Source organism: Nothobranchius furzeri, chromosome 13 (genome assembly GCF_043380555.1).
Source record: "Nothobranchius furzeri strain GRZ-AD chromosome 13, NfurGRZ-RIMD1, whole genome shotgun sequence".
NCBI lineage: Eukaryota > Metazoa > Chordata > Actinopteri > Cyprinodontiformes > Nothobranchiidae > Nothobranchius > Nothobranchius furzeri.
The window spans coordinates 42554870-42576799 of NC_091753.1; the positions used below are offsets into that span (position 1 = coordinate 42554870).

At 40.2% G+C, this 21930-nt stretch overlaps 2 protein-coding genes across 9 annotated transcripts in view; both read left to right on the forward strand.

The window, feature by feature from the left end:
- Positions 1-13887, forward strand: part of stard13b (StAR related lipid transfer domain containing 13b) — a 79958-nt gene extending 66071 nt beyond the window's left edge. For all 5 annotated transcript variants that reach the window (XM_015951388.3, XM_015951391.3, XM_015951392.3 and 2 more), the window contains 12 exons: positions 1699-1780; positions 6216-6279; positions 7414-8768; positions 8868-9038; positions 9518-9677; positions 10949-11147; positions 11262-11475; positions 11901-12015; positions 12111-12332; positions 12475-12692; positions 12774-12950; positions 13020-13887. In XM_015951388.3, coding sequence (XP_015806874.1) covers positions 1699-1780; positions 6216-6279; positions 7414-8768; positions 8868-9038; positions 9518-9677; positions 10949-11147; positions 11262-11475; positions 11901-12015; positions 12111-12332; positions 12475-12692; positions 12774-12950; positions 13020-13137 — 3095 coding nt within the window. In that variant the 3' untranslated portion in view covers positions 13138-13887. The remainder of the gene's footprint in view (positions 1-1698; positions 1781-6215; positions 6280-7413; positions 8769-8867; positions 9039-9517; positions 9678-10948; positions 11148-11261; positions 11476-11900; positions 12016-12110; positions 12333-12474; positions 12693-12773; positions 12951-13019) is intronic.
- A 2224-nt stretch (positions 13888-16111) lies between these two features.
- nbeab (neurobeachin b) overlaps positions 16112-21930 on the forward strand; it is a 279564-nt gene continuing 273745 nt past the window's right edge. For 3 of the 4 annotated variants that reach the window (XM_015951379.3, XM_015951381.3, XM_015951380.3), the window contains exon 1: positions 16112-16507. In XM_015951379.3, coding sequence (XP_015806865.2) covers positions 16244-16507 — 264 coding nt within the window. In that variant the 5' untranslated portion in view covers positions 16112-16243. The remainder of the gene's footprint in view (positions 16508-21930) is intronic. The other variant, XM_054742651.2, reaches the window with a different exon arrangement.

Sequence of the window (21930 nt, forward strand, 5' to 3'; positions counted from 1 at the left end):
GGGCAATAAACAAAGGAAAACAACAAACAAAAACAGAAAGCAAAGAACAACCCAAAAAAAGAACCAGAAACCCAGAAAGACAAGAACCAAAACCAGTGATAACCCTACCATACATCAGAGGCATAACGGAAAAAATAAGAGCAACAATGAAAAAACACAACATAAACACACCAACAAAGCCATACACAACAGTTAGAAACAGATTAGTACACCCAAAAGACAAAATATCAGCTGGACAAAAATGTGGAGTCATCTACGAAATCCCATGCAAAATATGCAATAAAACATACATAGGAGAAACCGGACGCCAACTCAATACACGGACAATAGAACACAGAAAGGAGTGCGAGAAAGAGGCAAATCGTAAACACACAAGAGCAGCAAAAGAAGAAGCAGAAAGTACAATAAAAAAGTCAGCCGTAACAGAACATTGCTTAAGAGAAAACCATATAATGGACTGGGACAACACACGGATCATAACCACCGAACAACAAAAATACAAAAGATGGATCAAGGAAGCAATAGAGATAAGGAGACGTGGATGTGGGACCATGAACAGGGACGACGGAGTTTACACGCTGGACCACACATGGGACTGCATCGTCGGAGAGGGGAGAGCGGGCAGTAGAGGGCGACAACGTCCTCTGCTGCCCGCAGATAAACGGAGAAGGAAGTGACGCGCCACCATCAGCGTCAGCCTGAAGAAGCCGGCAGCCGTCGGCGAAACCGTAGCTACAAACAGGTAAACAAAACTGTTTCTGTGTTTAAAAAAGAACGAAAGCATAAAATATAAAATAAATAGAAGAAGCCCCAAAAGGAAATTTGCATTTTAATTTCTGATCTGATATGGACTGAGACAGCTTGATTGTGGCCTTTTAATTACGATGAATGGATAATTGTACACGGTGTCATCTGGTCTGTACCCAACAAGACCAAGTATTCATGTGCTGCACAGTGGGCCGTATTTACACTAACACTCCCGGGAAGCCTCCGAGCTAAGGCATCAGTCACATCTAGACACCGCAAAAACAAAATGGAACATCAGATGCTTTTCTGAGCAACCATTACTTCATAAACGTGTCTACTGAGCTTTACGCCCGAAGTCATTGGAAGAAAAGGGTTTTTATCAGAACTTTAAGGATCTGAACCTCCACAGAACTTTGTGTTGGGGCCAAGCTTTTGATCTGCTTTAGTGTATTATTGTTATTTCCTGGCAGTTAATGGAAAGCATGAAAACCACAGAAAGGGGAACAGATAAGAGTTTCATGCTGATTTTGTGTGTTAAAAAAAGTAAATGGTTGATTAAAGTCATTTTTAGGTTTTGTTCATGTTTGAAATCTGTCAGAATTTCTGAATCCCTGCCAGCTGGAGCAGGTTAAGCCCCGCTGATCCGAGCTGCTCACTGCAGCCCCTGCTTCAATAAGAAGTGAATAACTTCCCACGGATGTAGTGGAATATACGACTCAGTAGTTTAGGTTATGTAAGAAGAATCTCATGGCCAAAGCAAGATGTAATGCGTGCACAAGTCTGTGCTCTGTTATTAGGGCAAATCCTGTCTCTTCTCATTACATATCACCTAAACTTCTATGGTTTTACTGAAGTTACAGAAAAAATGGGTTTCTTGAGTTTCCAGTTATTTTGTCCAACCATTAATTGTACTCCTTTCCATGCTTTGAATGTTTTTCTTTTCCTTTTCAGATTCCCAGTTTCCTATTGACATCACACCTGTGAAAAGGGACCATGACTTTCTGGATAAAGATCTGGTGGAAACTCTGTGCAAGTAAGCAAAACAAAAATAGACACCAAAAAGATGATGATTTATTTCTGAGATGAAAGGAAACCATGCTTTTCTTGCTTTGACCCCTTAACCTGGTTGAGCACATTTTAGTCCTTTTTGATTTTACGGATGCAGGCATTTAACTTAACTGGAAACAAACAAACTCAAGAGTATTTGATTATATAATAATTATTAATAATGATGATAATGATAATGATGATGATGATGATGATTATTATTATTATTATTATTATTATTATTATTATTAACCTCCAGCAACATGACTCAATGAGCATCAGACTCCTTTTTGGCACTGGCAACAAGTGAAGAGGTAAATGTGTAAAACAACAACCTTTATGGATGGCAAAAGTTTTGCAACTATTTGTTAAAAATCATTTAATGCATTTTGTCCTCACGGGTTCCTGTACAAGGAAACATGGTGCAGGGATTCCCCAAGTAGGGTTGCGAGAGCTGCTGCTAGGGGGTGCGCGCGGTGAAAAGTGTAATGGCTGCGGAGCTCAGAGAAGTCTGTCATGTGTCACCATTAGCGTAGCCAGAAACTCATTTGTGGGTGGGCCAAAGCAAAAGTAAGTGGGCCCAATAAATGTAATTGAAAACAAGTATATTTTTGAGCGTGTGTCCTCCGCATGTGCCCTAGCTTCATAATAACAATGCGCCGAGCTTCAGCGCTCTGGCCTGCGCACGCCGATATGTTCCGTATAATTTTTAATGATGTTGGAGAAATCTGAAGGTGGTGAGTCATTCTGGCAGATTGTAATTAACACCCTGTCTCATGCAGGTGTTCTGATATTGTAAACCTCACACACAGAACATTATGGATGTAACAAAATAAATAAATGATTCCCATCTGAGCATTTTAGCATTATTATATTATTATATTAGCACACTGACTGTGGGACAGCATTCTAACAGCGCGCTGAAGATCTGAAGTTCAGAGTGTTTCTGTCAGAGGTCAGACGCGTTCCAGCGGAACCACGGCTCACGGGTGCACAAGTGAGCACATCTGGGCTGGGCAGAAGTAATTTTACAACAATTGGTTTAAATAGCGCCAATAACGAGACGCAGTGACTTGAGCGGCTCATGGAGCTGTGCCGCACGCACGCACGCACGCACGCACACACACACACACACACACACACACACACACACACACACACACACACACACACACACACAGAGTTTCAATAAGCACACGCTCCGCACCATCAGACTGAAGGCAGAAATGAGCGCTGCGTCCTCCGTGATAAAAAAAAACTTTTAAGAGGTTTTATAACAACATTTTTCATTCAAGGTCATATTAAGATATTAGCTTCAATTTTGGGATGACGTATGAAATTCGAGTCCGCTCCAGCCAGTGACTCCTCATGAACCTGACAACAACTCATGTTACTGCAGCATTTGTTATTCCAGTCCGCGTGGCAGCGGATCGCAGATTCAGCCACACCATAAAACAGCAATAAGTCGGTCTGAGGCAAAAGTGAACCTCAAGGCTATAGCTTTTCCATCTTTTCCCCTGTAGACATTTGATTACGCACAAGTAGGTGGCCAGTTCAGGTTTACGCAGAGCAGAAGGAAGGAGAGAGCTCTGGTTAAACATTCCTGCTTTAAGAAAACTGTTAAATTGCATTGTTTATGTGCTACCTGGGCACTCTAAACATTTATTTAAAATTAAGTCAAAGGAAATTGTAATTGTATTGAATGTTTATTAATTAGAGCCTACTATTTAAAAAATGAAAGTGATGGGGGAAAAGGTCGATCATATTTTTTTAACCCTGTCTGTCGAGTGACTGTTTAGCTTGACGTCTGATATATATATTTATATATTTATATCTATCTGGCTATATATATATATATATATATATATATATATATATATATATATATATATATATATATATATATATATACAGTAAATATATATATTTATATATTTATATCTATCTGGCTATATATATATATATATATATATATAGCCATGCCCTGATGTGGGGGCTGGGTGGTGCGTCGACATGGTCGGGACGTAGAAGGGGGTGCGCGGCTAAATAAGTTTGGAAACTGCTGATTTATGGTGTCCCCCAGAGACTTAGACCCACTCCCATGTATTTCATACCCAATTTTTATGGTTATGTGACATTTTAATGGATATTTCCAGTGATTATTGGTAAAAGCTACACATTGTCACTTTAAGGACCTATATAAATTGATGCTGATATTTAGAGTTAACCGTTGGTGGGTATGTGCTGTTGATTTTTTGGGGCTGATTTTCATGGCTGACATCAAGACATTTTTTGCCTTATTTAGGGTTAGGGTTAGATAACCCTTAAAAGTCACTAATAACCGTGGACACACAACGTTTGTGAATCTGAATCAGCTTTTGAACGCTAAATTTAACAACTCTTGAATCTTAATCCTGCACACTGCTCAGTATAAAAATCAAACATTTAGCAAATCAAACAAATCAATAAACTGACCAACTATTAAATATGCAAAAGACAGCTGACAGTAATGTTTTGATGAGCTGGTAATGCACTCCTGGTCTTGGAGCAGCGCTATCTTAGGGCGGTCTGACAGAAGCGAGGCTGCCATGTTGCACCATCTGCCTGTCTGACAACTACCAACACAGGCAAATCAGGTGAAGTGTTTTGCCCAAGGACACCACATCACGGTACCCTGGCTGGAGCTGGGATCGATCTAGCAATTCTCTAATTACTGGTCAAACTGTGCTACCTCCTCAGCTACTGCTGACCCATATAATGACAACAAAATAAGTTGGCCCTGTTGTTTTAAAAAGCCTTTAAGTTTAACCCTTCGACTTTCCTATCAGGTGACCCCGCCAGGACAGAGGGTGGTTAAACAGGGTTTAACATTTATGCCTTGGCAGGGGTGAAGTGATGCACCCCTTAAAAAATATTAAAATGAAAAATAAAAATTCACCAGAGGTCCATCTGACCCCATTAACAACAATGCGGGAGGGTTAAAAGTACCAGCGGTTCCCATCATCCTCAGTATTTCCCTGTTTGCTCAGGGGTGTAAGAATAAAAAAACACACATGAAAACAACAACTGGTGGCTCCACAACTAACCCTTTTTGGGCCAGTGCATTGTCTTTTCCTAGCCTAAATGAAAACAGTACTTCAGCTACTACAGTCACTATGGCAACGATCCAAAGAGGGAAGCAGGAGAGGCATTATTGGTGCCTCGCACAGCTCAGTGTACTGCGACTCTAAACAACCCCAAAGCAACTCATTTAAATTCCAAACTAGCCATGACATGAATAGAAGACAATTGGAAACAGTTCCACCTCCTGACTGATTTCGTCCATGACTTTCCAGCATCTCTATGGCAACTTAAAAACTGCTCCTCCATCAGTTATGCCGGCACAATCCCGGGACCAAAGATAAATACCAGCCTACATGCCTTGCATGTCTTAGACTGAAGAGAAACTGATAGATATTTCATACATGTGCCCTCCCTGATCTCTGTCTGAGCACACTCTTATTATAGCAACCATGGTTAAAGCTCTTTAGGCCTGTGGAATAAAGCGCCTTCAGTTTAGAAATCTGCTCCTTAGTTGTGTCCCTTTATCTTTGGTAACAATCATGGGAACATCTTGTTTTTATAACCCCTATCATCTACAGCAGCAGAGAATAGTTAGAGCCCTCATCTCAGTATTATCCCAAACGTCTATTGTGAGTGGTGGAAAAAGACCGTTAGCCATGGCAGGCTCGGTTAAAGCCTGTGATTATCTCACAACAAATGTTTCCTTTTTTTAAGGCAGAGACTTACTTACGTTGTGCTTTGTTTGGTCAGGTTGTCTCCTTCACCTCACACTGCTGTCTGAATACATTATTGCTTTTTGATGTATGCATTCCACTTGGCACACCTACACATTCTAGTAAACACAGATCATGTCCTCAGAATGTTTACAGTAAAATACAGATTTTTTTAAATAAATATTGTTCTGCTCTTTGGGATTTACAAAACAGAGTTCAGGAAATTTACGACAGCGTTTAAAAAGCACAGCTTATATATTTAAAATAAAGTAGAGCCAGCTGGTAGTTTTTGTGGATTTAACGACTTTAAAACACAACTGTAGATAATACTTAAATAAGTCCTTCTGTAGATAGATCGCTTACTTATTTTTTGTTTTTTCTGTCTTCAAAATCTTACTCAATTCTTGAAAACAGTCACAGAATGATGAATGAATAACTTAAAATTACCATCCATTGTTAAACTGTGAGATATCACAATATGGACAGACTCGGGTCTCCTGTGGGTCTGTTGTTCTTCCAGAGCAGAAGATGATCAGATTAATACTTTATTACACCACAGTACTCTCATTTAGAAGCTATTGTTATATTTTATTTTGTTCGTGCAGAACTGATTTTATATTTGGGATATTTATTTTTATCTTTCAGGCGACTCAACACACTGAACAAATGTGCTTCTATGAAGCTTGATGTCAACCTTCCAAAGAAAAAAGTAAGGAGCTTTAAAGGTGTACTGTGTAACTTTTTCATGTTTTATTTTCTTGAGCCTGTAAATGCTAAAACGACCCTTTACAGGGTTAGTGGAATGTTACTCAGACCCCCATCTCCCTCTGTGGCCAGAATATTGCATTTGCAACTTTAATGTGGTGGGCCGCCACCCGTTGGACTTTGACTAAATTTAGCTGACATACCTGGCGCTGCAGTCTGCTTCCAGTACGTTTCCTGCCTGTTTTAGATCACGAACACAGCTGATTTGTTTAATTTAGTGATGAATCACTCCTGTAGAAGTTAATGAAGGCTGGGAGACATTTCAGCTGTTAGATTAAGGTCTTCAGAAGAAGAACGCACAGTGAGGAGATACGTTTCATTTTTGGTTCTACTAAATGGACACTAAAACATCAGTGTTGCAAAGCAAACAGAGTTAGTGGTAGAGTCGCGTTGCTATTAGCCAATCTGAGGCGAGATGTTCAAATATCAGGAAAGCCCAAATCCTGCTGTCTGAATCTACATTCTCCTCCAGCTGATTTGTATTTCCTGATTCAAGCGCATCTGAGAACCCCCCCCCCCCCCCACACACACACACACGCACACACACACAACTTACAAGGCATTAACTTAAGACCACTGCAAATTTATTGATTAAACAAGTGTTCCACAACTTTAAAATTGTCTGATGGAAAAAAAATCAAAGTGATCATTTGTGCAGAAGGAAATCCTAAAAATATGCTTACTTAATGCCTTAATTGTCGTGTTACCATGGTTGTAAGGCAGTGGTACTCACTCCTGGTCCAGAAGAGCTGGTATCCAGCATGTTTTCCTTGTTTCTCTACTCCAACACACCTAATTCAGTGGTTGAATCACCTGTGCAGCAGCTCATCAAGCTCTTCAGAAGTCACCTGCTGATTGATATCAGGTGTGTTGAAGCAGGTTTTACTCTAAAACATGCTGGATACCGGTTCTCCAGGACCCGGAGTGAGTACCACTGTTATAAAGTATAGAGTACCCTTAGATTAGTGCTTGCTAACATGCCACTGTGTAAATATATGGGATTAAGATAATAAAATGAATGAGTTATTTTAATATGGTGAACAATACAAATGAAGTAACCTGCTCTGTTTCTTGCCAGAGTGAAGACTCTGATGAAGAAGACCTGTTTGCTATCAGTGATAAATGGACCTTTGAGTGGAGTAGTAGGCGTTGGTCCAGATTACAGGATATCGACTGTCTCCTTCGGACACACGGAGAAAGCCAGAACTCTAAGTACACCGTGCCTTTGCGAACCACCGCCAGCACCGAAAGCGTCCTAACAGACCTCAGTGAACCAGAGGTCTCATCTTTGCACAGTGAAAGCAGCGCTGGGAGTGGTAACAAGGCCCTCAGCACAGAGGACTCTGACTGCTCTAACCTCGTCTGCGCTGATTCCGCAGCAATGCCAGACTCTACCTGTCTCACAATGCCTCACCTACCCAAAGAATTTTCTCACTATGGCTCTCCACCTGGTAAGCCTGGCAAGACAAGCCGCATCCGGGCCAAAGACTTCCTGAAGCGCATGGAGATGCTGAGATCCAGAGGAACCATAGGGAGGGGCCGTAAGATGTTGGTCATCAGCACTCCAGTGCTGCAGCAGGAGGCCCAGTCGCTCAAGAGACTGCGGTGTGTTGACATCATTAATGGAGATGACGAGACTTTAGAACCGTCATCAAACAAAGTTCATCTGCCTCAGTCCAGTAGTGAAGGGAGCAGCCATTCTAGCGGCAGCACGGTCAGCACACCTAGTCTGACAGAACGCAAGCCTCACCGAGCAGACCACAAGCGCAGTGGCATGTATTTGGAGGACATGGACATTTTCTCAGGTGCACAAGTCGCACAACAAAACCGCAGGAATGATTTCTGTTCTTACGAAGACCTGGTGGTCCACATTCCCAAAGACCATAAGCCAGGAACTTTCCCCAAAGCTTTGTCAATTGAAAGCCTGTCACCAACCAATGGGGCCTCCATTAACTGGCACACTGGCAGCATGCACCCAAACCCCCCTCTAATTTCCTGCAGACCAGAACCCAGACCTGTCACCCAATGCTGCTCTAGAGAAAGCCGCATAAGCGTATACGATAATGTTCCTGGATCACATCTTTATGCTAGCACCGGAGACCTGATCGACCTGGAGAAAGAGGATCTGTTTCCTCACCTGGATGATATCCTGCGGCATGTCAACGGTCTCCAGCAGATAGTGGACCATTGGTCTAAGAATGTCCTACCTGGAGGAGAGGGTATGACACAGGTAGATAGTGAAAAGGAAGACACAGTTGGCCTGCAGTCCTCTAGTCAGATCACATTAGACTTTGAGGGAAGCTCAGTCACAGAAAGCCAGGCTACAGCTGGTGATGGAGACAGAGACAAAGTATCTCTTGTAGAAATGGATTCTACAAGGTTCAGGGAAAGGAGGGACTCTGGAGTTGGTGCTTCGCTAACAAGACCCAACAGGTAGAACTCATAAAGCTGTACTTGATCAAATAATAATGTATTTAAAAGGAAGCAGCTTTTTCAAATTAATAGGTTTGCTTTAACTTTTCATTCCATTAGGTTACGATGGCCCAGCTTTCAGATATCCAACCGTTTGAGTCACTCAATGGCGTCCCTACAGATTACATACCAGTCAGCCGGCCAGCTGAGTTTGTTACAGAAGTTTTCTCTATTGCGTCTGACTGCCATCATGGAGAAGTACTCCATGTCAAACAAGCATGGCTGGACTTGGTGAGTTTTACTTGTGATTTGTTGGTGATTCATGCACTAATCCCATTTCTGCGATGGTGGGCACAGGAGGGCGACGGTGGCACAGGAGTTAAGTGCTCGCCCCGTGATCAAAAGGTTGCAGGTTCGAGCCCCGCTCAGTCTGTCGCTGTCGTTGTGTCCTTGGGCAAGACACTTAACCCACGTTGCCTGCTGGTGGTGGTCGGAGGGACTGGTGGCACCAGTGCTCGGCAGCCTCGCCTCTGTCAGTACGCCCCAGGGCAGCTGTGGCTACATCGTAGCTCATCCCCACCAGTGTGTGAATGTGGGTGTGAATGGGTGAATGACTGATTGTGTTGTAAAGTGCCTTGGGGGGTTCCAGGACTCTAGAAGGCGCTATATGAAATACAGGCCATTTACCATTTACCATTTATTTTGAAATTAATGAATTTATTCTGTTTTCCTGTAAGTTTGAAACAGTGTCTCATTGCTAACTCTTTTAGGTCAGTGCCAAAGTTTATGAAGCGGATGAAGGTGCCAGACTATAAGGACAAAAATGTGTTTGGAGTGCCACTAATAGTTCACATTCAGCGTACTGGACAACCTTTGCCTCTTGGCCTGCAACAGGCCTTACGATACCTTAGGAGCCAATGTCTTGACCAGGTCAGTTACAACTAGGGGTGCGAGATGTCATCTATTCTTTATGCTTCATAATTTGGACATATACGAATCAGAATCGATTCTGAAATATTGAACATTGATTTCATTATTTATAATTAACAATGCAATGTTACGGAATGTAAAAGGCAGAACTCTAAAGCATGGAAGTGTAGCGCCCGGAGAACGCTACTGCACCACAATGCGTAGGGCACTGGGGAATCTTTGGGCAATAAGCATAAAGGTAAAACTCAATAAATTAGAATATGGTGCAGAACTCCCATTTGTTTCAATATTTCAGTGTAGACTGAGAGACAATGTAAAGGCTCAGGAACCCTTTGCAGGTGTTTTGTATTTGTTAGCTGATTAGTGTGTGATACTTTGAGTCTAGAATATTGAACCTTTTCACAATATTCTAATCATCTGAGATTTGATCGTGGGGTTAGCATAAGCTGGAAGCCATAATCATCACAATTATAACAAATAATGGCTTAAAATATCTGACTTTGTGTGTAATGAGTCAACATCATATATTAGTTTCACCTTTGAAGTTCAATTTCATAAATAAACGAACGCTAGCTCGATCTTCTAATTTTTCGATTTGCACCTGTAAGCACTACCACTGAGAGACCTTTATTTATGAAGTTATTAATTTTGTTAAAGAGAAAGTCACCCCCAAATCACCTTAATTTTTTGATAAACTATATAAATGTGTGTCTAATCATGCTGCAGACACGTGTAGTCAATAGTTTTGCACTTTAGTGCATTTTAGGTAAAATTAAAATTTTCTGCCTGAAACTGTCAGTGTTATACCGTTGTCAGGTAAAAACTCTGCACTGCAGTTGAATTTAAATCTGCCATCGCTATTGGCTAAGAGGTACCCTAGAATGTTAGCTGGTACGATATGATGTCACAATGTCGTTGTAAGTCTGTGTGTGTGTGTGTATTTGTTAGTGGCTCCGCCCTCTCGGTCTCCTAAGCAAAAATTCAAATTCATTTAAAATTCAAAAATATTTTATTAATCCCAGAGGGAAATTGATTTTAATCCCAGAGGGAAATTGATTGAAAAGTAAAATGTCAAAAAAAAAAAAAAAACAGCATTTGTTGCATTTTTCAAACAGGAAGTGGGAGTGGAGTAATACTCTGGTAGGGGGTGACTTGCTCTTTAAAGAAAACTCTGTAAAGATATTCATTTTCTACACCGATCTTTGCCATCCAAACAGTAAAACGAGTGTACGGTACACTTGGACTGAACAAAACATCTGTTTTTCTTCAAGGTGGGTTTGTTTCGGAAGTCCGGGGTGAAATCCCGAATTCAGGCTCTGAGACAAATGAATGAAAGCTCCCCTGACAATGTCAGCTATGAAGATCAGTCTGCCTATGATGTGGCGGACATGGTGAAACAGTTCTTCAGGGATTTACCTGAGCCCCTGCTCACCAGCAAGCTGGGAGAGACTTTCCTCCAGATATACCAGTGTGAGTACCGGTACATAAATCCGTCCTAGCTTAGGAGGATATAATCGCCTTTCTCGCCTCTTTTACTACGTCTTCTGAGCAGAAATGATAAAATCCCATGTTCTGCATGTACAGATGTGCCAAAGGACCAACGGATGCAAGCTGTTCAGGCAGCCATCATGCTGATGCCGGATGAAAACCGAGAGGTGCTGCAGACACTCCTCTGTTTTCTCAGCGATGTCACTTCCTCTGTGGAGGAGAATCAGATGACACCCATGAACATCGCCGTGTGCTTGGCCCCCTCACTCTTCCACCTTAACATAATAAAGAAGGACAATCTCTCTCCTAAGTAATTATTTCTTGTATTTTTCATCACAGTTAAATTGATGTTCGTTAGTTTAGGTAATTCCTTTAATAAAAGGAAGGAAAAGGTCTGTCTGCTTTACGTTAGCTCCTGTGTGATTATCTTCACCACAATAAGCTTCAAATGAGTTTCAGATTGTGCTCTGCCCTCTGGGGTGCCTTAGATCACGATATCTGTTCCAGTTTTAAAAGGATATGACTCCTTTTATGCTTAATGCTTTATGAGCCCATACTCTGTGCAAACAAAGCAAAGCCGGCTATATAATTCACCATGTAAAATCTCTCCTAAAGGAACCAAAGAGGCTTCCTACAGGGTGGAAGAGGGCGCTTACGTACTGTGTTTACTGCATGATGTTGACCTGAAGAGGCTGCTTGCCTAAACACTTTTCTCTCTATATATATAATCTTTAGAGCGATGCAGAAGAAGTATGCCACTGGGAGACCAGACCAGAAAGATCTGAATGAAAACTTGGCAGCAACGCAGGGCCTTGCTCATATGATCACAGAGTGCAATCGTCTCTTTGAGGTAGAACCTTTAATATGTTGCAAGACTTTCATATGCAGATGCAATATCCATACTTTATTGTATTTACAAGTTGTTTTTTATGATACACTCATTAGATCCCTCATGAGATGGTTACTCAGTCACGTAATTCCTACGTGGAGGCTGACTTGCATGCACCAACAGTTGATGAGCTGTGTAAACAGCTGGAGGAGGATGATGGAACGTATCAAACACATATGGAGGGAAGGCTTCAGTGTTTGCTGAAAGAGGCACGGGAAAAGTCTAAGTACTGGGTGTCATGCAGCAGCTCTGATAACACTGAGCTTTACTTCAAGAAGGTGTGTGTTTTTCTCTCTGATTTGCCATCGTGAGAAACCCTACAGTTGTAAATTAGCCCTGCAGAAATTAAAAAAGGAATCCTTATCTCAGTCAGGGGTGGGTTCAGGTGCTGATAGAGATTTGTGTCTTTGTCTCATCCAGGTGGGAGACGGAAACCCTTTGAGACGTTGGAGAGTGTCTGTGGAGGTGGAAGCGCCTCCATCTGTTGTGCTGAACCGAGTGCTGCGAGAGCGCCATCTGTGGGACATGGACCTGCTTCAGTGGAAAGTGTGTGAAACTCTAGACAAGCAGACAGAGGTGTTTCAGTACGCCCTCAGTCGCATGCCTCCCCATCCCAGCAGAGACTTTGTCGTTCTCAGGTTTGTCGACACAAAGGAAACAATAAACATACAATTTTATTCTAACCAAAAACAACAAAAAAGCTTTTTTTTTTTAATCAGGTCTTGGAGGACAGACTTGCCCAAAGGTGCTTGCTCGCTGGTTTCCGTATCCGTAGAGCATGAGGACTGTTCTCTTATAGGAGGAGTACGAGCTATAGTCCTCGAGTCCAACTACCTACTTGAGCCTTGTGGCTCTGGAAAGTCCCGACTGACTCACATCTGCAGAGTGGACCTAAAGTAAGACGCTTGTTTGGATTTATAAGTCGTGTGTGTGACATTTGACTGAAACCATTGTTTCATCTTCAGGGGAAGGACTTCAGACTGGTACAATAAAGCATTTGGCCATCTCTGTGCTGCAGAAGCTGCCCGGATCCGCAACTCCTTCCAGCCACTAATCACAGATGGACCAGAGACCAAAATCTGAAGCTCTTTTCTCGTTCCATCTGTTCAGCCCTGACATCAAGATTGAGCCTTTGAGTCATTGCTAGCAGGCAGACACACACGCGGAGACAATGCCCCAGAACTAAAGCACACGTTCTTTTTTTTTCTTTCTTCAAATGCTCTGAATATAATTCCATGCCTCTCTGTTCTTGCACAATGACGCGGGAGACATTTTAGAAGTGCTGAGTAAAATTATTCAATGAGAATTTAGTTATTCTGCCAACGTCCTTGACACGATGATTTTATTTACCTTCATCTTGCTGAACATGTAAGATTAATAATTTTTAATATTATACAATTGCTATTATTTACAATGTCAAAGACATTAAAGCTGTTTGATGCTTCTGAGAAGCATGTCATTTTTTTTAGATTTAAAGCTATAATTATTATAACTTACACAAAGTGTCTGTATATGTGTGAATATGCTGTAAGTTTAATTCAAATGTATATATTGTACACTTAAGCGAGGTTAAATAGTACATATGTTTATTGTATTTTGATTCTTACCCTGTCAACCTTCCTTGAACACACACGGTACAAGATTGTAAGCTGGTTTTACTTTGCTTCAGTATTGACGTTTTCTGGAAAAGGTGTAATTTTATTAAATTTTCACTTCCAATATTTGTGAAAAGGATGACTTAAGGTTTGATTTGTTCATACCTGCTTTATGGTACTGTTATCCAGTCAGGTACAATAAATATTATTTTGTAATAAAAGTACTTTAATTACGAAATGTTTGACTGTGTGGACTGAATTTTAGTCTGGAAAGTCAGACATTGTGGAAGTTTGATGGTTGCATCACCCTTCATTAATTAATTGCTCTCATAACGAAGAAATAATGTGGTTTTAGAAAAGGAATTTCTCAAAGATCAGTATTATTATAATAGTGTTTCACCAATATTGCATCAGTACAAATCTACATGAGAAACTCAAAATAGTGGTGGAAAAAATGTATTTATGTCAGTAATGGAGCTTAAAAGGTAAAACTTATGTGGGATAGACTCATTACATGCAAAGCCAGACATTTGAAGCCTTAATTTGTTATAATTGTGATGATTATGGTTCACAGCTGATAAAGACCTCAATTTAAAAATCTCAGAAAATTTGAATATTGTTAAAAGGTTCAATATTCTAGACTGTAATCAGCTAATCAGCCTTTAGATGGTCTCTCAGTCTAAGTTGAATTACTGACATTAATTGACTTTTGCATCATATTCTATTTTGAGCTTCACCTGTATGTGTTTTGGAGTTAGGGAGACCTCTGCTGGACACATGAAAAACAAGAAAAAAAAACCATTTTAATGTAACTTTATTTATTTGTAAACACATTTATTTAAAGAAATTTAACAAGTTATGTTGCCTTTATGTTTTCATTAAATAATCAACAGATAAGGATTTGAGGTGAACTCATAACTCTGAGTAAAATTAGATAACCTTTTTTAAATGAGTGATATATTATGTCATTATTAGATTTAGAGATTGATTTATACTATCCAATCAAAAATGTATGATTAAAACGAGATTATCCTTATTTATACCTTATAAGGAAGTGTATTTGTCTACAATAATGATGTGACCATTTATTTTGGTAACTTTTTCGCAAAGGAATATTTACTTTGATGGTGGGGGTGTTTATAAATGCAAACGTCATATTTACCAACACCAAAATCAATGGCTCACATGCAAAACTCATCATTAAAATACACTGATTCAAGGATCAAAGTTTTACACTCAATTTTGGAATACGGTCGCTAGATCTAATGAACATAAACATCATGTAAAATTCTACATCTTTTCTGTAAAAATAGGTAAATCATGAATGTATCTATGAAAAATGGGGATGGGGGGGCTATGTCCCACCCTGTAACCCCCTTCCAAATTAAACCCATGGACAAAGATCTGGTGATGTTCATGGCCTGCAGCCAGCCCCACAGCACCATGCAGGAGGTGAGAGGGCTTTTCTAACATGGATTCAAATTAGGAAAAGATCCTCCTCCCCCCCATCATCAGGTTGGGGTCAGAATCCCAGAATAGAGCCAGCCCTCTTGACCAGTTGGTTCACTCCTTCTTCCTATGAAACTAGTTTACTATAGAAATGTAATGATTCTCTACCAAATAAAATAAAAACAAAGTTTATAAATTAGAAGAATATGTTTATTGTCTAATAAAACATTAAATAATTAAAAGAAACTACTTACAGTACTCATTTTACTTAGTTTGTTTACTAGGATAGCACTCAGCCACAAGGGCATTTAGAAGAAAATTCCCATCACCTTATTAATAGGAAATCGATATTTTGACACAACGGATTTCTCCTCACATACAGCTATAAACTGAAACAAAATGTCTGTGTTGTTGAATAAAGATATCATGTAATGTTTTAGCTTCAGGAAACAGCACAGCATCCATTTGTGATTAGACTGCACGTGCCCTTTAAAGAGTGACGTGCCACACCTGACCTGAGTGGAAGTCATCAGTGTTATTACCTACATGTGCTTTGAGCTGAATTTTTGACTTTGTTGTTTAGTGCTGCAGAAAAGTTCGTTTTTCTTGATAAAATGGGCTAGTTTTAGTCGAAAATAGCTAATAAAATAAAATAAAATAAAAACTGGAAAAAACATTACAAAAAAGAAGAGGAAGGATGCTGATGATTGATTATGGTTTATTATGTGCAACGAATCCCAGTCAGATTTTTGCTGGGTTTACCAGCTCGAACCGACCCGGATCATTGGTCAATGATCATCCCAGCGGCGGAGGTGAACCGAACCGCAGGTAGAGGGCGGAAACGCGGTGACAGCAGCCGAGGAAGGAGATCTGCGCGCGCGCGCGCGCACACACACACACACACACCGTTGTGTTTGCAGCGCAGATCGGTCAGTTCGGGTAACAGGCTGGTACCAACAACACACCACACTCACCGGACATCAGAACTCTCCAGAGTGGCTTTTACAGACAACAGGAGGCGTTTTGGATGCTTTTCCTCAGCTTTTCTTATTTTCCTCCTGCGTCTTCGATGCTCCGCTGATTAAAACGCACCACAGTGAGAAAGCCTTGGAAAAAGCACCGGGACCCGTTTGGCTTGGGTGGAAATGACAAGCGAGAAACCGGTGACAATGCCGGGCTCGCAGTCGCTCTCGGACCGTCCACCTGCTCCAGGTCAAGGCCGGCACGCTCCTGCAGCCGCCGGCAAAACGGTGCTGATGTCCGGCTCAGGCTCAGTGGTCCTCCCGCCTGGGATGCTCAATCCTGCGGTTCCCATCCGGAATATCAAGATGAAATTTGCTGTCCTCGTCGGACTCATCCAGGCTGGTTCGGTCAGTAACCGGGATATAGTTGAGACGGTGCTCAATCTGGTGAGTAGCTTGCACTCCTGTGGCTCTTGTGGCTGGATTTAAATGGTCAAAAATCTACTTTTAAAGTCATGTTTTCTAAACAATCCAAACACAATACAGTAGAGATTAATCTGAGTTTCTGGGATTATATGCTGTGCATATGCATCAATATGTGCAAGAGAGTCATCATAAATAACAATTTAGGTACATGAGAGATGACAGCAAAGCTATTTTTGAAGTTTATTTTACTTCTGCAAAGTCTCAACCAAGCCATGTTTAAGGGATGAGATGGTGTGGGAAATGTGGGCTAACTCCTGAAGACCCTGCTCTTCAGAGAGCATCTTCTAAACTAGCACGCTCCCTGCACCCGTCCCCCCTCTCTACTGTCCACTCCTTGTTTCCTCCTCTCCATGATTGATGTCAAGTTGTTGTTATTGTTTGCCTCAAGGGCAACATGCCGATTATCACTTGTAAGTCGCTTTGGATAAAAGCGTCTGCTAACATAAACATAAACATAGAAACCCAAAAAGCTTTTTTATGCTGATGCAGAGTCAGGATGTGTCGGCTTATTTTTGCTGTTGGGAATCTTAAATGCAGTCAAATTAAAGTATGGCTCATCAGCAACATGATATTCCTGATTTCTTAATTCTAATGGCAGGAATATGCTCAGAACTGATCAAATTTACAAGGTTTGGTCTTTAAGAACATGAAACGGAGACGAGGCTGGTTCTTGGACCATCTGCAGGAGGACCACACATTCTGTTCGGAGTAGCTGGCCTCTCCTTGTTAGTGCACTAGAGATTAATTACAACCTGTTCTAGCACAACAGAGACCCACTTTGTGGAGCAGAACAAATTGCAGCCCATGGCATGTTCAGACAGGAGAGTATTACTGCAGTAGGTGGAGTCACTGACACCGTGGCCCCATACACGTTGCAATTGCAGATATGTACACAGAAAACACTCTGCAGCTAGTACATGCTTGTTTTTGATGGCCCCAAACGTCTGAATGACTTGTATAGATGTTGCGTGTGCTTTGATATAGTTCTTTCACAGATATCAGGCCAGTTTGATTCATTCTCAACAAGAAAAATTCAACCTCAGGACACGTAATGAAAACGTAACCATGCTGGAGTTATTTTTGGGACCGGATCACTCGCTGATAGTTATTCTGTCTGTCACAAATTTAGCAGGAAACCCTCAACCATGATAAAAACAGATGTAAAACGTCACGTTAAGCTGCTTTTATGTTGAAGTTGCTGGTGTTCTTTCAGGTTGAGGTTGTTTTTTAAGTCAGGATCTTCGTCACAGCAACATTATGATTCTGGTTTGAGGATTCTTGAGTCATAAAATCTTTTGTCTTTTTTCTCCGTCCTTTCATTCTTCTTGACTCCTCTCATTAGCTCCCTTTTTGCCTAACAAAATAAACAGTAGTCTCAACATGTAAGCTTTACTAAATTAGATTTGGTTTGATGAAAATATTCTTATTTGAGGAAAGGCATTCAAGATCAAATTAATCTTGATTCTGTCAAATGAGTTGTGTACTGTCAACAGCTGATTGATATTTACCCAAAAGCCTGCGTTAAAACCTATTTTGAAATTTTACATTTCACATGATTTATTGTGGAGTTTCAAAGTGTAAGCCAACTGAGTCTTTCAGGATGAAAAACAAACGTAAAGGTTTGAACTCAAAAGTTGCTCACTCCCAAGGAAACGTGACAAGTAAAAAAAAAAGAAACTTTAAAATTTAATTCCAGCTTGATCGTTTGTGTGTGTGCGTGTGTGTGTGAGTGACATGGGAGAGAGGTGTCAAAACCATAACTGAAAAATGTCAAACCAGTTCTTTTATTATATATAATGGTTTCAGGCTTTTTCCAGGAGAGCAAAAGCCACGCGTGAATATTTTCCAAGAATATTTGTGACATTTGCCTTTAAAGTTATTCAGCTGGTTGTTATTTTTTTTTGTAAGAAAATGTACCAACCACAAACGGAATATTCTCATGGTAATCATTAGAACTTTTTAAATTCCAAAAACAATATCAGTAATTAATCAAATATTACAGGATCTGAAATCCTGCTTCTGTTTCATTCAGTTCAGTCTTTATTAGTGTACCAGTGACGGTAGCCCAAAAGGGCTGAAGACAGCAAACAGATAAAAACGACATTACAGCTGTTACGGGTAGTTTGGAGAGTGTACTGCAGAGAGCACCATGTGAATGTTTTCTGTCTGTGTGTGTCTTTAGGAATTATGTGCCTCTAACGAGCGGTTTCAGGAAAAGAACCTGTTTGTGATGTCACAATAGGGGAAATAAGCACATGACCCCCTTTTCTGGAGAGCAGCTACTGCTGTACTCTAAGCCCCTCCTAGAAATTTGAGCTTCTCAGTTTAGCAGCCTGTCAGGGGATGGATGGGCGTGGCCAACTACAGCTTGTTTCCCAAAGTGACAGAGCCCTTAAGCAGCTGTTTCTGGAAGGTACTGAAACTCTCTAGAGTAAAAATGCAGAGACTGCATCATGTGAGGGGGATTTCGTGCAAATAATTTCTTAAATATGTTTGGTACAGACCATAAAAGTATTGTAACTTCAAGAGTTGACAATGATCTTGTCATTGACATTTTTAGTTTAACCGATTCATTTAGCATTTTGAACATAAAATAGCAAAAACAGTTGTGGCATTTACGTTAGTTTTTCTAAAGCTTTTTTTTTGCAAGCAATATTCTTTTCTGAACTATCTTGTTGTTTTTTCCAGATTTGGATTTTAAGATTCAACTTAAGAAATCAAACCGTGCGCCGACTGCCTTAGTTCTGTCATAAAGGGGCATTAAGAATACATTTACATGGCATAAAGGCGTGTATAAGATATGCTTTTCACAGCATTTTATTGTGGATACTGGTTAGAAACCATTGCCATCTTCAATATTACCCATGTTCTCTTTTTAAACCAGTTGAGTAAAATATGGTTTTATAATTAAGGGATGTTGAGAACTCAGAACAAATCCATTTGTTTAGCTAATTGCCTAAAGAAGACTAAGTGCATGCTAAAAGCTTCTGTTCAGAGGCTAATCCGAAATTCATGAACTACTTTATAATTTTAGGTATTGGCAATCAACTGAATGTAACTACACTGTATAAGATTTTATGTCTGTTAAACTAAAATCAATTTACTTGACTGTTATGCTTAAATATTCATTTTCTCTGAACAGTATCCTTCCAAAATAACAAAAGTGTGAAAATAAAATGGACGTTTGTTTGGCTCAAGCTGCTATCACTCCTGAATGGCATTCACTTGGTCCCTCTGCTCTTCAGTCAGTTACACGCTCTGATCAATAGTGGATCAATTTCCTCTGGTACAGTTTCACAACTTTGACTCACTGTTTTCTTCTGTGTTTCCTTTGGAAATGGCCAAATCATCTCTTGCTTTTTGTTCTTATTTATTAGTTGTATTGCTTTTGCAGCAGATTTCCTGCATGTTTGCATGCAGCACTATTTGGCATTACATTTTAGATTTTATGGTCGGGGATTAAAGCGTCTGCAGGTACATGCCAAGTTCGTGATTGTTGTGACTGAAACTGTGATCTTGCGACTGCTGAAATAGTACCAAGCTAATAAAATGGACTTTCCTTTAATTGTTTACATGAATTGCATGTTTTCCTGTTTAGTTGATGGTAGGAGAGGGATTTACCTGCATGCAGTACATGAGTTTATGACATGTGGGTAATGTACCTTGCTGCAAGATTGAAATAATTAGTTAACTCAGCCTTTTATTAGAGATGATCGTGTTCTGAACAAATCACTTTTTAAAGCCTTTTAAGTTCGAACTCGTGCATCTACAGTACGCTATGTTTCTGCTTCCTCAGTGAAATTCATTCAGCACAAAGCCTTTCAATTTCTGCCAATAACCATTTCCTCTGATCTACTTGACGATAATGTTCTTAGGATTTGATGGAAAATTGAAATCTGGATTTTGTGCAAATTTGTTTGTTTAAAAGACATTTTCTCAGCCGCCTGAGGACTCAGGGAAATGTCAATAATGCATTTTCTTGTCCTCAAACAAGGACAAAATAACCAGGTGCATCTATGTTTCTGCAGTTTTTGGTCTCTAACTTCCGAGAAAACTCTTATTTGTAGCCTATGCTGAATGCCTTTTAAGTGTGCATGTTTATGAATAAACGGGGGCATACATGTTAGTCATGCAGCTTACTTACCTTGTTAATTAAACAAATCTGTTTTATTTGTTGTAGTTCACTGATTCATTGTTTACTCATTTAACCTGGTGGCAGTCAGACAACATCAGCACTGCGAGGAGGCTGCTGGGTGCAGAACCATTTGTTGATCACTCTCTGTGCCCTAAGGTAACGCTAAAGAGAAAGGTCAAATGACTCTAAAAGCCATGGTTCCATTCTGTTTGTTTTCCCTTTAGTCTCGCTCCTTTTTGCTACGCTCATCTGTTCTGCTCACTCATGCGGTGCAACCCTAGAGAGATGCCAGTTGTATATTATTTGGCTGCTGCCTAAATTACTGTCACAGCTCATCCCAGGAAGTGTCTCCCAGCCTGGTGGGGCCGCGGTTGTTCAGGGTGCAGCTATCCTGTCTGATTGTGGGAACTTCATCTTGCTGGACTTAATTATTTGTATTTATTTAGATAGAAACCTGCTGTCGTGCTACAGCAATGTGTGTTGAAATATGAGAAAAGTCCTGTTGGCAGAGGGCACAGTGACAGTCTGAGGTATAGCAGAGAGCGCAAAAACGATATTTCTCATCTTTTATTTTTGATGTTTGCTTGTATTTTAAACTTTTTTTATGATTTAATGATTTTTATTTATTAAATTGAAGTCATTTCTGTTTAATTTTAAAAGTATCAACAGTGCTTGGAACACAATGACTTATCTTCCACATTAATTAGTCATTTTAGTTTGTTCAAAAAAATATTTTTTTAAATTTCCTATTGGTGTCTTTGCATTTAGACAATAAGACATTATGAAATTTGAATGTGCATCAGGGTTTTTCTCATTTTTTATTGAACACAGTGTGGTATCAAAGACAAAAGTTGATGTTTAATATTTCCACTGGGTTTTATTTTGGATGCTGCAGATGGTGATGCATTGAGACACCACGTGCAAGTTTTCCTCACAAGATTACAGATTCATCCAAAAGAGGCTAGTAATGGGAATTAGCCAATATTAAACACGATCAACTTAGCGATTGGCCAATTTGAAACTCAGACATTTAATGTTGATCTATTACAGTTTTATAGAGTATTTCAAGGTGACAATAAATATCTGACACTTGTGTAACCTTTTTCCAGGCCAGGTCTGTGCTCTTCAGGAGTTATGAATGTTTTTTCACCCTCAAAACCAAAATTAGTGTTTCTGAATTAAAACATCTTAAAAACAAAAACTAGCAAAGGGGCAACTCATTAGTTTAAAAGCCCCAACCTCCATATTT